This window comes from Argopecten irradians, chromosome 12 (genome assembly GCF_041381155.1).
Source record: "Argopecten irradians isolate NY chromosome 12, Ai_NY, whole genome shotgun sequence".
NCBI lineage: Eukaryota > Metazoa > Mollusca > Bivalvia > Pectinida > Pectinidae > Argopecten > Argopecten irradians.
In genome coordinates, this window is record NC_091145.1 from 12,573,446 (window position 1) to 12,591,614 (window position 18,169).

General features: G+C 34.5%; 1 protein-coding gene across 6 annotated transcripts in view; it reads right to left on the minus strand.

Moving 5' to 3' along the window:
- LOC138335961 (transient receptor potential cation channel subfamily V member 5-like) overlaps positions 1 to 18,169 on the minus strand; it is a 59,366-nt gene that overhangs the window by 41,048 nt on the left and 149 nt on the right. For 5 of the 6 annotated variants that reach the window (XM_069285181.1, XM_069285176.1, XM_069285182.1 and 2 more), the window contains exons 2-3: positions 14,840 to 15,371; positions 1,311 to 1,554 (exon numbers count right to left, since the gene is read on the minus strand). In XM_069285181.1, the coding sequence (XP_069141282.1) occupies positions 1,311 to 1,554; positions 14,840 to 15,109 (514 nt within the window). In that variant the 5' untranslated portion in view covers positions 15,110 to 15,371. Of the gene's footprint in view, positions 1 to 1,310; positions 1,555 to 14,839; positions 15,372 to 18,077; positions 18,114 to 18,169 lie in introns of those variants that run through there. The other variant, XM_069285179.1, reaches the window with a different exon arrangement.

Below are 18,169 nucleotides of genomic sequence, written 5' to 3' on the forward strand. Positions count from 1 at the left end.
GGAAAAAATATAAAATAGGTAAAAAAGCATAACAAATAAGAATTTTCATTTCCAGTATAGTTTATATACTTTTCTGAGGCCAATTCACAAATAATCCAAGCCTTACCAACTAAATTCATGCAATATAATATTTTTGGATATATAATTTTTAAGAAACTTTGATTTTGGGAAATTTAGGACTTGAAATGGGAATAATTTAGAGGTTTTGTCATGGGGAATGGGGCCGATTCGGCCCCAAATCATGCTGAAAAAAAAGTAAATTATATATCTCAATGTTCTGGTATTATTCGTTTTTCAGCATATATGAACTTATATTCCAAACATCAAAATTTGATGACAGCAAATTTATGTCTAAGTAATTAGCGGTAGTGAAGACAACCTGAAGACACATTTAGACTCTACTAAATCAAAGACTAGAACGGTCCATTATGAAATTTCAGGGGTGAAGGATAAATGATTGTTCTAGTTCATAAAGTTAATTTAACCACAAGGCTCCATAATAAGCTATTAATTAACCAAGAGACAATCGGCTAATTGATAGCTACAATTTTGTTTAATGAGACTAAGCGCTTGTACCCTACAATACGAGCAGTCTCTTGGGGACTATAGGAATTATTGATGTTCTCAGCTGTTTAGAAGTTATTAATAAACAATTAGCCATTTTAGTTTTATATAGTGAGTGGTTACTCATGCATGAATCTATATATATATATATATGGCTCCAAAGGTATACTGGTTGTTTTCATCATGTAAAACTAACAGCAGAATTACGACTAAAAATTTTGATCAGCCATTAAATGTAGCTAGTCAACATTATTAGGTTGGGGTGCGGGCGCAATCCCCCGAAACGTAGGCATTCTTAATGTCTGATTGTTTTTGATGTATCGAAGTGTCATTAATTTGAATTGATATAGCCAACAACCAAATTATGTACTACCCCTATTTTGTTACAAAGGCAAATTAAGTGTGGCATTATAACTTATTTCAACAAGTTTGATAAATTCTACCTTACCTAAAGATGCTATCTACCACATAACTAGTATTTATGGAAATATAGAAAATTCATCTATAAAAGAAATGTGTGGATCAGGTTTGGATGTGATGTTGTGCGACGTCATGATACAGAGTATGATTAAGAGATCATTGTTACCTGTGACATCATAATAATGAATGTAACCATGAATTTGAGAACAATTCCGTAACTTTTATATCACATCAACAGTGGAATACAATATATATTATATACTTGTACAGTGCCTTTCTATTTTAACCTGTTTCGGTATTAAAATTGAGATTCATTCTTTACTTACCATAATATTCCTCTCCTTCATAAAAATCCAAGGACATTTTTGGGTAAAGTTTGAGTAGAACTTTGGCGACCTCTAAACTTTCCGGTTTGTTCATGAGGTAGAGGAGGTGGAAGGGTGTTTCCCCGACCCCTCCCCGTTTGTTTAGATCCCAACATGCCTCGTGATTGTTAATTATGATAAAATCGTCGTCCTTATATTCCTGGAGTAGCTCTTCATCCGTTTTTGTCTCCCAAACTGTGGAGTTCTGTTAACATGATAAAAGTTTTCGTAAGTGATATATTAATATCCATAAATATTATTTTAACATATAATTATTTAAGTCAACAGCCGTATCATTTTACAGCTGCAATTATGCATATCAAATAATGTACAATAGTGTGATTGCATGCAACTTGTAAACAAAAAAATAAAGGAAAAACTGTGACTCTAGTTGTTTTAGAAAACAAGACATAATAGCTACATCTTGAGATCAAAAACATTGGCTGACATGATAGACAGCAAAAAGATTAACAATGTAGTAGGTCAGATTTGAAATAAAAAAAAACTTAAATAAACACATATAATGCAGGAGATTTAAAATGAGCTAGAATACATCCAAGAATTGCCTGACGACCAAGCTCATTGTTACGAAAAAAACCATATTCTACCTTATACCATCTGGATCACATTAAAATTCTAATATTTATTATTCTCATCACAACAGCTGTTGACTCCATGGGTGTGTTTTCTAGGAGACTCATGTATGTGAAACAGTCATGTTGTGTCTCCTTGTGATAGTGGAATTTGTCCCTACAAGATCATGCTATCCCTCAGGTGTAAACCAAAACTATTCACATTATTCTGGCAAAAGATGAAACACTCATTACAAGTTCAGTACTTAATTGGTTCTGGTTTGTCTTGGCCACTGAGACTGAATTCATTGCCCATAGCAAATCCTCATGATGCCAATCGCATACCTATAATTACTGCTAAAAGGAGGTCACTTGGCGGATCATAGTCTTGATGGAAAATTAGATTAGATACTGAAATTTAGTTCACTTCATCAACCATACAAACTTTATATATACATATAGTGCATACCCTTAAATCTGCACCGAGTGAGACAGGATATAAATTAAATTAGCTCTTTAATATTGAAATTCAATAAACTGACTTTGACCTACATCTCCTATACATAGATCAAGGTTATTTTTGACATTACTGACATTCTTATAGATATTATGGACATATCTGTATATTAAAGATGCTCCACCGCCGACAGAGCACTTAGAACTGCCAAGGACCCCAATTATTGTGTTTCTAGGAATTTTGGATAATAAATACAAAGATGTTATGAATTTTTTATTCCTTATGATAAAATATTATGTATACTTATGTAAATATTGAAGAAGAAAATCCCTACAATTATCGACTGGAAAACACACATGTGTTATTATAGAAATGTAGAAATTAAAAATTAGAAATAAAACTTTTAACTACATAAATAGCTAACATTTGAAAGTAAAATTTTATCTATGTATACAATTCAAAAACAAATCATAAATCAAACAAATATAGATTTTGCTGGGACTATTTAAGCAGGATTTACAGTTTAAATATTGATTAATGACTAGCTGTTAATTGTCCTATCTTTCTGCAATTTAACAAAGAAACATTGAAAATAGATTACAATAGAAAACTTTTTTTTCCATTATTATGAGCACTTTTATTAAAAGAACCCAGTTCAATATCACACAAAGAAAACACCAACACATGAAGGTGAGGAATGTACTGACACATTTGTACTGAAACAGCTATTTTGTAGATATGGACACCAGACAGATTGACCCTATGATAACTGTGAGGAACACAATATGCTGGCTATAGCTTTTGTGTTTAAGTCATCATCAGGATATTGTTTTGGTACAGGATGAAAGTTTAGTCAGGTACATACAGGGCTTATTGTTGGTGATAGTTCAGGTACAGTGCTAATAAGTCACAAGGTTATTGGCAATGGTGATATAGTAGTGTACATACAGAGCTTATTGGCATGGTGATAGTCATAGTGTACAGAGATTATTGGCATGGTGTTAGTATGTAGTCAGGTACAGAGTTATTGGCATGGTGATAGTATGTAGTCAGGTACAGAGCTTATTGGCATGGTGATAGTACGTAGTCAGGTACAGAGCTTATTGGCATGGTGATAGTACATAGTCAGGTACAGAGCTTATTGGCATGGTGATAGTATGTAGTCAGGTACAGAGCTTATTTGGCATGGTGATAGTACAGTCAGTACAGAGCTTATTGGCATGGTGATAGTACATTCAGGTTACAGAGCTTATTTGGCATGGTGATAGTACATAGTCAGGTACAGAGCTTATTGGCATGGTGATAGTACATAGTCAGGTACAGAGAGCATATATGGCATGGTGAGTACATATAGTCAGGTATTAGCTTATTGGCATGGTGATAGTACATAGTCAGGTAACAGAGCTTATTGGCATGGTGATAGTACATAGTCAGGTACAGAGATTATTGGCATGGTGATAGTACATAGTCAGGTACAGAGATTATTGGCATGGTGATAGTACATAGTCAGGTACAGAGCTTATTGGCATGGTGATAGTACATAGTCAGGTACAGAGATTATTGGCATGGTGATAGTACATAGTCAGGTACAGAGTACAGATTATTGGCATGGTGATAGTACATAGTCAGGTACAGAGCTTATTGGCATGGTGATAGTACATAGTCAGGTACAGAGATTATTGGCATGGTGATAGTACATAGTCAGGTACAGAGCTTATTGGCATGGTGATAGTACATAGTCAGGTACAGAGATTATTGGCATGGTGATAGTATACATAGTCAGGTACAGAGCTTATTGGCATGGTGATAGTATGTAGTCAGGTACAGAGCTTATTGGCATGGTGATAGTACATAGTCAGGTACAGAGCTTATTGGCATGGTGATAGTACATAGTCAGGTACAGAGCTTATTGGCATGGTGATAGTACATAGTCAGGTACAGAGATTATTGGCATGGTGATAGTACATAGTCAGGTACAGAGATTATTGGCATGGTGATAGTACATAGTCAGGTACAGAGATTATTGGCATGGTGATAGTACATAGTCAGGTACAGAGATTAATGGCATGGAGATAGTACATGGTCAGGTACAGAGCTTATTGGCATGGTGATAGTACATAGTCAGGTACAGAGATTATTGGCATGGTGATAGTACATAGTCAGGTACAGAGATTATTGGCATGGTGATAGTACATAGTCAGGTACAGAGCTTATTGGCATGGTGATATTGGCATGGTGATAGTACATAGTCAGGTACAGAGATTATTGGCATGGTGATAGTACATAGTCAGGTACAGAGATTATTGGCATGGTGATAGTACATAGTCAGGTACAGAGATTATTGGCATGGTGATAGTACATAGTCAGGTACAGAGATTATTGGCATGGTGATAGTACATAGTCAGGTACAGAGATTATTGGCATGGTGATAGTACATAGTCAGGTACAGAGCTTATTGGCATGGTGATAGTACATAGTCAGGTACAGAGATTATTGGCATGGTGATAGTACATAGTCAGGTACAGAGATTATTGGCATGGTGATAGTACATAGTCAGGTACAGAGCTTATTGGCATGGTGATAGTACATAGTCAGGTACAGAGCTTATTTGGCATGGTGATAGTACATAGTCAGGTACAGAGATTATTGGCATGGTGATAGTACATAGTCAGGTACAGAGATTATTGGCATGGTGATAGTACATAGTCAGGTACAGAGATTATTGGCATGGTGATAGTACATAGTCAGGTACAGAGATTATTGGCATGGTGATAGTACATAGTCAGGTACAGAGATTATTGGCATGGTGATAGTACATAGTCAGGTACAGAGATTATTGGCATGGTGATAGTACATAGTCAGGTACAGAGATTATTGGCATGGTGATAGTACATAGTCAGGTACAGAGCTTATTGGCATGGTGATAGTACATAGTCAGGTACAGAGATTATTGGCATGGTGATAGTACATAGTCAGGTACAGAGATTATTGGCATGGTGATAGTACATAGTCAGGTACAGAGATTATTGGCATGGTGTGATAGTACATAGTCAGGTACAGAGATTATTGGCATGGTGATAGTACATAGTCAGGTACAGAGATTATTGGCATGGTGATAGTACATAGTCAGGTACAGAGATTATTGGCATGGTGATAGTACATAGTCAGGTACAGAGATTATTGGCATGGTGATAGTACATAGTCAGGTACAGAGATTATTGGCATGGTGATAGTACATAGTCAGGTACAGAGATTATTGGCATGGTGATAGTACATAGTCAGGTACAGAGATTATTGGCATGGTTATAGTACATAGTCAGGTACAGAGATTATTGGCATGGTGATAGTACATAGTCAGGTACAGAGATTATTGGCATGGTGATAGTACATAGTCAGGTACAGAGATTATTGGCATGGTGATAGTACATAGTCAGGTACAGAGATTATTGGCATGGTGATAGTACATAGTCAGGTACAGGACAGAGCTTATTGGCATGGTGATAGTACATAGTCAGGTACAGAGATTATTGGCATGGTGATAGTACATAGTCAGGTACAGAGATTATTGGCATGGTGATAGTACATAGTCAGGTACATGTACAGAGATTATTGGCATGGTGATAGTACATAGTCAGGTACAGCGATTATTGGCATGGTGATAGTACATAGTCAGGTACAGAGATTATTGGCATGGTGATAGTACATAGTCAGGTACAGAGATTATTGGCATGGTGATAGTACATAGTCAGGTACAGAGATTATTGGCATGGTGATAGTACATAGTCAGGTACAGAGATTATTGGCATGGTGATAGTACATAGTCAGGTACAGAGTTTATTGGCATGGTGATAGTACATAGTCAGGTACAGAGCTTATTGGCATGGTGATAGTACATAGTCAGGTACAGAGCTTATTGGCATGGTGATAGTACATAGTCAGGTACAGAGCTTATTGGCATGGTGATAGTACATAGTCAGGTACAGAGATTATTGGCATGGTGATAGTACATAGTCAGGTACAGAGATTATTGGCATGGTGATAGTACATAGTCAGGTACAGAGATTATTGGCATGGTGATAGTACATAGTCAGGTACAGAGATTATTGGCATGGTGATAGTACATAGTCAGGTACAGAGATTATTGGCATGGTGATAGTACATAGTCAGGTACAGAGATTATTGGCATGGTGATAGTACATAGTCAGGTACAGAGATTATTGGCATGGTGATAGTACATAGTCAGGTACAGAGATTATTGGCATGGTGATAGTACATAGTCAGGTACAGAGATTATTGGCATGGTGATAGTACATAGTCAGGTACAGAGATTATTGGCATGGTGATAGTACATAGTCAGGTACAGAGATTATTGGCATGGTGATAGTACATAGTCAGGTACAGAGATTATTGGCATGGTGATAGTACATAGTCAGGTACAGAGATTATTGGCATGGTGATAGTACATAGTACAGTACAGAGATTATTGGCATGGTGATAGTACATAGTCAGGTACAGAGATTATTGGCATGGTGATAGTACATAGTCAGGTACAGAGCTTATTGGCATGGTGATAGTACATAGTCAGGTACAGAGCTTATTGGCATGGTGATAGTACATAGTCAGGTACAGAGCTTATTGGCATGGTGATAGTACATAGTCAGGTACAGAGCTTATTGGCATGGTGATAGTACATAGTCAGGTACAGAGATTATTGGCATGGTGATAGTACATAGTCAGGTACAGAGATTATTGGCATGGTGATAGTACATAGTCAGGTACAGAGATTATTGGCATGGTGATAGTACATAGTCAGGTACAGAGCTTATTGGCATGGTGATAGTACATAGTCAGGTACAGAGATTATTGGCATGGTGATAGTACATAGTCAGGTACAGAGATTATTGGCATGGTGATAGTACATAGTCAGGTACAGAGATTATTGGCATGGTGATAGTACATAGTCAGGTACAGAGATTATTGGCATGGTGATAGTACATAGTCAGGTACAGAGCTTATTGGCATGGTGATAGTACATAGTCAGGTACAGAGCTTATTGGCATGGTGATAGTACATAGTCAGGTACAGAGATTATTGGCATGGTGATAGTACATAGTCAGGTACAGAGATTATTGGCATGGTGATAGTATATAGTCAGGTACAGAGATTATTGGCATGGTGATAGTACATAGTCAGGTACAGAGATTATTGGCATGGTGATAGTACATAGTCAGGTACAGAGATTATTGGCATGGTGATAGTACATAGTCAGGTACAGAGATTATTGGCATGGTGATAGTACATAGTCAGGTACAGAGATTATTGGCATGGTGATAGTACATAGTCAGGTACAGAGATTATTGGCATGGTGATAGTACATAGTCAGGTACAGAGCTTATTGGCATGGTGATAGTACATAGTGTCAGGTACAGAGATTATTGGCATGGTGATAGTACATAGTCAGGTACAGAGATTATTGGCATGGTGATAGTACATAGTCAGGTACAGAGATTATTGGCATGGTGATAGTACATAGTCAGGTACAGAGATTATTGGCATGGTGATAGTACATAGTCAGGTACAGAGATTATTGGCATGGTGATAGTACATAGTCAGGTACAGAGATTATTGGCATGGTGATAGTACATAGTCAGGTACAGAGCTTATTGGCATGGTGATAGTACATAGTCAGGTACAGAGATTATTGGCATGGTGATAGTACATAGTCAGGTACAGAGATTATTGGCATGGTGATAGTACATAGTCAGGTACAAGAGCTTATTGGCATGGTGATAGTACATAGTCAGGTACAGAGATTATTGGCATGGTGATAGTACATAGTCAGGTACAGAGCTTATTGGCATGGTGATAGTACATAGTCAGGTACAGAGATTATTGGCATGGTGATAGTACGTAGTCAGGTACAGAGCTTATTGGCATGGTGATAGTACATAGTCAGGTACAGAGCTTATTGGCATGGTGATAGTACATAGTCAGGTACAGAGATTATTGGCATGGTGATAGTACATAGTCAGGTACAGAGATTATTGGCATGGTGATAGTACATAGTCAGGTACAGAGATTATTGGCATGGTGATAGTACATAGTCAGGTACAGAGCTTATTGGCATGGTGATAGTACATAGTCAGGTACAGAGATTATTGGCATGGTGATAGTACATAGTCAGGTACAGAGATTATTGGCATGGTGATAGTACATAGTCAGGTACAGAGCTTATTGGCATGGTGATAGTACATAGTCAGGTACAGAGATTATTGGCATGGTGATAGTACATAGTCAGGTACAGAGATTATTGGCATGGTGATAGTACATAGTCAGGTACAGAGCTTATTGGCATGGTGATAGTACATAGTCAGGTACATGTACAGAGATTATTGGCATGGTGATAGTACATAGTCAGGTACAGAGATTATTGGCATGGTGATAGTACATAGTCAGGTACAGAGATTATTGGCATGGTGATAGTACATAGTCAGGTACAGAGATTATTGGCATGGTGATAGTACATAGTCAGGTACAGAGATTATTGGCATGGTGATAGTACATAGTCAGGTACAGAGATTATTGGCATGGTGATAGTACATAGTCAGGTACAGAGATTATTGGCATGGTGATAGTACATAGTCAGGTACAGAGATTATTGGCATGGTGATAGTACATAGTCAGGTACAGAGATTATTGGCATGGTGATAGTACATAGTCAGGTACAGAGATTATTGGCATGGTGATAGTACATAGTCAGGTACAGCGATTATTGGCATGGTGATAGTACATAGTCAGGTACAGCGATTATTGGCATGGTGATAGTACATAGTCAGGTACAGAGATTATTGGCATGGTTATAGTACATAGTCAGGTACAGAGATTATTGGCATGGTATAGTACATAGTCAGGTACAGAGATTATTGGCATGGTTTAGTAGTGACATGTACATAAACTGTCGGGGTTACATTTTGTAGTGATGGCCAAAGCTTAATTATTACCAGCCAATATTCAGGTACATGGCTTATTATTAGCTTGGCCAATATTTGGATACATGGCTTATTGTCAGGCCAATAGTTGGATACATGGCTTATTGTCAGACCAATAGTCTGATACATGGCTTATTGTCAGACCAATAGTCTGATACATGGCTTTTTGTCAGACCAATAGTCTGATACTTGGCTTATTGTCATGACAATAGTCATGTACATGGTTTATTGCTATGCCAATGGCTTATTCTCAGGGTTATAGGGGTCATGTCAAGCTTATTGTCAGAGTGATAGTTAAGTCAGGTACAAAGCTTATTGCCAATTTATAGTGAGATACACAATGCTTATTTTCAGGATGAAAGTGGCCATAATAAATAGAGTAGTTATGACCATGGTAATTTAGTATATACACATAGACAATCGCTGTTGTCAGGCTAATGATTGATGTTGTGAAGGGACATTAGTGTTAGCCAGGGAGATTGTAAATAACGACAAGGATAATTGTTGTTCTGTCGGTCAACTTTGATTGTGGTAGAGCTTTTGTCCGCTATGTTGACAGTATAATCTTTCTTGAACTGAAAACCAAACAAATAAAGGATAGCCCTGTTATAAATCACTGGAACATAGATACTATGTACATATCATATTAGGGTAATTCCAGGACATCGATAGATGTATTGGCCAGCCTTGTAACGTTATTAAAACAGCAGCTTGTCAGAATGTCAAGATAAACTCCAATACAAAAGAAGTCGTGAGTCAGCAACCATCTTCTGGTATAGGCATTAATATTGAAATCTGACTTATTCTAGATAAATTGGGAAAAGGCCTCTGAGTGAATTGGGGAAAAAATCATAAGATTCATTAAATCCATGGTCAGTAGGAGAAAATACTAAACTTATCATTTATCTTAAACAAGTAACATAAACTGCATGATGTTACAAAAAAAAAAGTTTTTAAATAGAAAAGTATTCTGTCCTAAATAAGAGGCCAAAGGGCTTTACGGTCATCTGACTTTCTTGGCAATAGTCAAATAGGAAATTAAATAGGTATGAATAGATAACCAATAAACATCATTAAAATAATAGACTATGGTGGGACTCAGCCAAGGAAAAGTTCCCTGAGCCTTCCTCATAGGAGCAAACAGTCGACTCAAAGCCAAAAGTGAGACTGCGTCAAGAAATACCCTAGGAATTAAAGAAGAAAGTCAGTTAGGAAGAACAGAAAATATAAGATACCAAATTTAGTCGTCTTACATACAATCATGCAATGGATACAGTAGGTATAATTTGATTACGCCAGGTACCTAAAGTAAATCGTAAAGAACACACAGGTAGTGTATAGGATGTTAGGAAGGTTGTTATTGAATGAAACACATTACTAATGTCATCGTCATCATGACACATGGAAATGACATCATCTTCCAAGGAAATTATGTATTTGTGTACACGTATCAAATGATACACAAATGCATAAATTTGTTATTATTCCAATGTCCTCTTTTGAATGATTTAGTTCCTAACCTTGTCAAATACAACAGGTATTCAATTCGTGTAGATATATATATTGAGCTGATGGGGGCAGTTTTTAAAATCTCTGAATATACATATTTTGCTCATGTTTTATGTACAATAGCTCTAACTGCCCAAAAATAACTCTGCTCTAAATAGCTTTTATAAACATGCAACATTGATTTTTTATGAATATTTAGCATATCCTATAAATATTTAATACTGAAAAAATAATACAAGATGAATAAATACAGTATTAATTATAACCTAGACTTCTAAATGTATACCTATATCTTTTGCCAGCCATACATTAAACAAGGGTAATTGTACATAACAATCATTTAATCACCAGCATGTTTTGTCTGACACCACTTCTCACAGCTATATCGATCTCCGCCACTATAATCAACACCCAACGACAGGTTAGGCATAGCGGGTAGGCACCTAGCATATAGGGATGTTGTCAGAACACTGTTATAATGCCGTCGTAATAATTCAATTAAAGATGTCTGTGTTAAAAGGACGTTCATCGATATGTGTGGATCTAGAGTATAATTATATTGTTATATTAGCTGCAGATATAATAATAGGGAGGGTGTATTATTGAAATTAACTGAATTCAAAAACTTTGAAATAAATCATCCAACTCATTAATATTTTTAATGAGATCTTTAATCTAGTTATAAAAGAAAGAAAGAAAGAAAGAAAGAAAGAAAGAAAGAAAGAAAGAAAGGAGGAAGAAAGAAAGAAAGAAAGAAAGAAAGAAAGAAAGAAAGAAAGAAAGAAAGAAAGAAAGAAAGAAAGAAAGAAAGAAAGAAAGAAAGAAAGAAAGAAAGAAAGAAAGAAAGAAAGAAAGAAAGAAAGAAAGCAAGAAAGAAGTATAAAAAAAATAAGCCATTAATAGTCTGGAATTAAGAACTTTTTCAGTAGAAAGAAAAGGAAAAAATACACTATAAAATAAAAACTAATTATGGTATAATCATCTTTAATTTACAACTTTAAACCCATTATAGGGTCAAAAGTTCACACGTTCACAATACTAGATCACCATGTTTAAGCTCGTGCTGTGTAATAATTAATTCCAAAAATACATGTGTTCCTGCATGTAACATTCTATATCATATATTACTCTCTATTGTTTGGAAATAATATAAGTTAAGTGGGATTACAAGGGATATGTAAGTGTAGATAAAATGGATTTTAATCTTATTGAAGATTGAACTACCAATATGCACTTTCTACTAAGTCTTGGATACCAGCATAATATTTAATTATAATAGTACACTTCGGATTAACATTATTTACATGTGGATTTACCGAGACCCTTTGAAAAAATTCAAAGTACAAATTTATACTCCTTGAAAAAAGAGATTAATTTACTAATTTGATTAAAGTTCTATACAGTTTCAAACAAGATATATTGTTATTGGTACTTATGAATAATCGACTGGCTACACGAAAAAGGCTTAAACATTCAGCCTGTATGTAGATATTAGTTTAACAGATTAATAGTCTTTTCTTTTCAAACACAAATAAAATACTAAGTATTATAACACTTCACAGCTGACTCTGATGTTTATAACAGTACAATATGATTAATTCTAATCCATCTTAGCACCATCCACAAATCAATCTTGGTATAACCTAAATCTAGGTTATACACAGAATCTGATAAGAAATGTAGGATCTGAAATGAGTACATGTATATTCTTCTCATATGAGATTTTGTGAAACAAGTCTTAGAAGTTTTTATTTTTGTGGAGCTTTGGCAATCAAAAATCAAAACCTCAAGATGAATTTCTAGAAATTGATTCCAAATAAAAAGAACACAAATTTAAGATAATCTTTGGTATAAAGCTACATTAACACTAGCTTTATTTAAAAGATCAATGTCAGCGCTATATTCTGCTGTACTTTAAATCCTGCTGAGACAGACATTTTGTCCAGCTGTCTATAGCTATGACATCATGACATCATGTTATTGTTTCTCTCATGACATCTTAATGAAGAGCCAATGATTATATTACACTCCATAACAATTATTACACTAGAGAAATAACTGGATATCAGGCGAATCTTATGATAAACACATACCGTATTCGCCATAATCAGCGCCCCTCCCCCTGCATTAAAGCACCCCTCCAGGCCTTTTCTGGAGAAGAGTTGAAGTTGCATGTATAAACGGCCCCTTTCCATGTATTTAACAATGTTTTACAACATACGATGCCTCTAACATCAGAATTGTATTCCATATATTACTGTGGTACATGAACTTTCGAGTCTTTTACATGTGAATCACGACATAATAATGCGTCTCACAGGACAAAAGACAAATGCAATGTTTACTATAACAGATTAATGTACCATGAGTACAGAAAGATTTAAAATATGCAGGGTTTTTTCTCACTGCTTTGGGAATAGGGCCTGTGGCTTTGAATTTTGGAAAATGGAGCGCAAAAACCAAGATTTGGGAAAAATTATAAAATATGAAATAAAGCATAACAATTCAGATTTTTTATTTCCACTGTAGTTTAAATACTTTTTTGAAGCCAATTCACAAATATTTAAAGCCTTAACCAACTAAGTTCATGCAATATTTTTGGATAGTTTTCAAGAAACTTTGATTTTTGGAAATTTTAGGGTTGAATTGGGAAAAATTTAGGAGCTTTGCCATTGGGAACGGGGCCGATTTTCGGCCCCAAATCATGCTGGAAAAAAAGCCCTGATATGGGTGATTTTTTCGTTCACAACTTACATTTTGGTTCATTAAGAAGTGCAGCCTTTGTTACAAGTATTAATATGCACCCTGGGTACTAAATACTGCACAGTTATTCAAAACCTGCCTTAAACCAGCCAGCACATCTGTATGATAGCAGAACAAACTTCTTACATTACAGAGGGTGTCTATAGAATTTTCTGATTCAGTTTGTATCTTATAACCAAAGGTTTTAATGTATTGAACAATATTGTACATGTAGTTTAAGTTTAATGACTATCAATCTCATGGTTCACGAATGTCATCAAGTTCTATAACTATAGCTATGACAGAATTATCAATACCAGAGACAAATGAATTTAACACATTTTATAATCAATGCAGAATGGGTTACAAATAAGATAATACATATATTTAGTCATGTCTATTGGTCTACCTTGAATTTTGCACACTGTTAAATTATATACTTATTAAAGGCTAATTGAACAAATGGTTGTTTTCAACAAAAATTTGACCTATTGATAAAAGATCGCTTTAAGACACTCAATTACTATGAAGACATTTCGTCCCTTAGGTGGCCTTTATAATGTATAGACAAGTCTGACAGCACATTTTATTAAGTTATGTGCATGAGTAAAATAGTGTGAAACAAGTACGATTAATTACTGCTGATTGCATTCTCAACAAACGTACAACATGTAGATTTCAGAAAATGTAATAAAACTTATACTAATTAATAAAGAATGATAAACTTTATTGCAGACTGGAGTGCATGCTTATAGTACTAGTGTTAACTACAAATTCAAATGAATCTTTGCTCTAAAAAGTATATTATGATCATAATATACTTTTGAGAGCAGAGATTCATTTGAATTTGTCGATCCACACTAGTACAATAAGCATGCACTCCAGTCTGCAAAACCAATCTAATGGTCTCATTCTCAATCAAAGGCAATTACTATTATTACATAATCCGCCTGATATCAAATGACTCAATCTTCTCCATGTGTATAAATCATTTTTGAATATCAGGTCCTAGTGAAATTAATATAACCAGGAGAATTTTTCATTGGCTAGAAATTCATCTAATTTCATCCTGTGTTCATTTTAAATGATATGACAATTATTAAGCTTGGCAAAAAGTTTTTAATTTTGCAATTGCCAAGGTTTAAAAAGATAGAATCTTTATTCTCAGACTCTGTAGTATAATCTCATGTGAACAACAATTTCTTATAATCCCCTACTTACCGTTTGTCTTGCCATAATTCTGTGCTGCCATTTTATATTATCTAATTTGCTAATAAAAGCACCGTCACCATCATTGAACAGGAAGGGTGGTAATTCTGTTTTGGCGAAGTTCTCTACGGCCGCAGTACCTCCAGTATTGTAAGCATCGAGGAGTTTTCCTCCGTTTACAAAGTTGACATATTTGTACATAGGATTGTGCTCCTGTTCTTCGTTTTGCCGTTTCCATGCCGAATCTGGATCCGATTCCTTTTTGCGACATATATTTCCCATTGCCACTTGTAGATGTATATTCCTTTACGATAATTTTACCAACACTTTCCACTGGAATTTATTTTTTCACAGATATATACGGGTAAACACATCTTCATTTCATCTAGCAAAGCTATCACACTCAGATCTGTTGAACACTATGGCAAACAGCCTTTGGTCGTCATTGTTCATACTAATGAATATTTGCTGTTCCCCCGCTATTTTGATGTTGCCGCAAAAACACAAACGCCATCCTGTGGAATATGTTGTATATGATGGATATCTGAAAAAGAAAAAAAAATAGATACTGACTTAATACAAATGTACTTGATTTTAGTATTCACTAAAGAAAGACATTACAATGCTTTAAGTATGAAAAGTCATTAGCGCACAGTCTATAGTCCAATGAAGGTCATTTGTAGAATAGATCGCTGAAGATGAAACAGCTACAAATGTAGGTCACCAAAATAGGCAGTCTAGACCTGTAGCAAGGTTGCTTAAACTTTGTTAATGATAAAAGGTCACCATAAGACATTCTAGACCAACATGGTTGTTTAATTATACTATTTGAAGGATGGAATGTTGGCCACCAGAATATTCCGTCTTTGTATGTTACAGAGTTAGCTCCCTTGCGGGTAGGTATATAGATTGTTACGTAATTATTTTGTCAGGGCAATTCCCACCGTTTTCTCTTAAAAGTATGACGCTACACTTGCAAACACATGACGTCACAATCAATACCTACCCAGAAGGGGAGATAACTCTGTAATATGCAAATAAAGATTACTGATCAGTAAAGGTATAGTTTCATTAATTGAATTCACCAGAATACACGAAGCTATAACTTTTTCTGGCCCCTAATGGCTGCATAAATGGTATTCTATGAATTATTTTTTGAAGTCACCAGAATACATTAACTCTTGGTTCCTAATGGCTGTACGAATGGTATTCTATGAATTATTTTAAATAAGGATTCAGCCCAAAAGAAATAATTTCCGAATAAATTCTTGATCTATACAAAAGTATTTATATAAATGTATTGTGACCTTGACAAACATCTATTACATATATAAAAGAATCGTCTTTTTATCACGCTTATCACTGCTAGTTTACCTGTCTGAGTCTATAGATGTACCAATGGTATGTGGCAACAGCCTTAGGAGTTCCTATTTAACCTTGATCAAGAATGACTGCTCTTATTGATAGAGACTGAACAATCTGATCAATAAATTTTCTAGAAAATACAATCTTTCTATATACAAGTTATAATTAAAGCATCACAAAGAATATTTTTAGCATAATCAAAGCCATGCAAACTGTTCAAAAAATGCTTTTTAAACATGAGCAGAATTATACACATGATCTTGCAAAACACCAAACATACAGTATCAATGACTTGAAAAAAATTCATTGCAATGAAAAATACATCACTAGAGAAACGAATTACATTGGATTTTTTTTTAAATTAAAAATTGATCAAGTCATGTTTCATGCACTGTGCACAAAAGATATAGGTATATCATTAATAGAAAGCATGGTTATTACATAAATAGAAATGATAACTGTTTAGATATTATTTGGAAAATAAGGCAACAGTTAAAATTTTACACACCTGCATATCAAAACTATATGAGAGTCATCCAAACTGCATGTCCATGTATGTTATTGTGGGGTAATTGCCAATAGATATTGACCTTATCTTTACTTGTAGCATTAGCTATATATATTACTAACATGTGGATCTATAGTAAGGGTTACATAATATGACACATAACTTTAGCTTGGTTTAGTCAGTAATTAATGCTATCAGGTAGGAAACATCAATTAATTAAATCTTATTTTCAGTAAAAAAAAAGTCTGAATATATATATGCCTTCGAATGGGCCAGTTGGAAAATAATATCAATAGTATAAAATTAGTAAAAGTTAGTTAGTTTCAACAGAACTACCTTAATATTTAATTGTTTGAAGTGTCATTATATAATGTACAGTACCTTAAATTTGAACAAATGAATTGTCCCTGATGTTCATTGTAATAGTGTTAGTAATGATTATTAAAGAAATCTAATACCATCCGTCATCCGTCAGTTTATATAAATCAAACAGATTCAGACATGACTTCAGCCTCTCCATATCACCTCAGAATATAAATATTGATTGCTTAATTTGTCTGAAAACAAGATCACTCCGCTAGTTGCTTTAATAAAAAGACAATCTCTTAATAGATATAGCTAATTCTAAATGTAAAAACTATTTGATTCTATATAATAAGTGATTGATTGTCATGATTATCATCAATCTGAATATTTTAATTTTAATGAGTGATTGACTCTAATAATAATCATCAATTTTGAAATAATCAATAGAAAAAAAATGACACCATTCATTCATTTTTAATATCATTGGTTTCGGCTAGAAAAATTAAACCATGCAATTATTAAATTAATTTAAAGTTGATCCATAAAAGATATTCAGACAATTTCAACATATACATGCATATATTGATATTTCTTTTGTTTTCTTTATATAGGCCTATATATATATATATATATTACTTAAAACTTATTACTAATATACTAATTAAATTATTAATATATACAATGTATGCAGCTTGATGCTTGTTAATTAATGCTTAATTGGCTCTGCATAAAGGCAGTCATTTACATACATGTATATAGATGTATAACTGTATTTTCCAGCATACTGTAGCCTGTCAGTGTGGCTGTCCAATCTATATGACGGTACTGGTAGTGTATACATACATATGTTGTACTTTTATACCTGGTCCACTACAATTTTAACAACCTTTCTCTTGGCCTAAATTTTAGAAATAAAACTTTTGCGCCATAAAACACTCACTTTCAAGTACGTTAAAGTACTTTAACACTTTTCGCCTGACATATGCATGAAGTAAATCAATTTCTATCGTCGCCAATACATATTTACAGAAACACCTGTAATTATACTGCTGAAATAGGAGTCATAGTTACCATGGTTTTTGTAAACAACCAACTGGACAGTAGTTTTAAAGAACTTTAACTTGTTTAAAATAAGACGTGTTACATATTGAAGTCAAGATCAA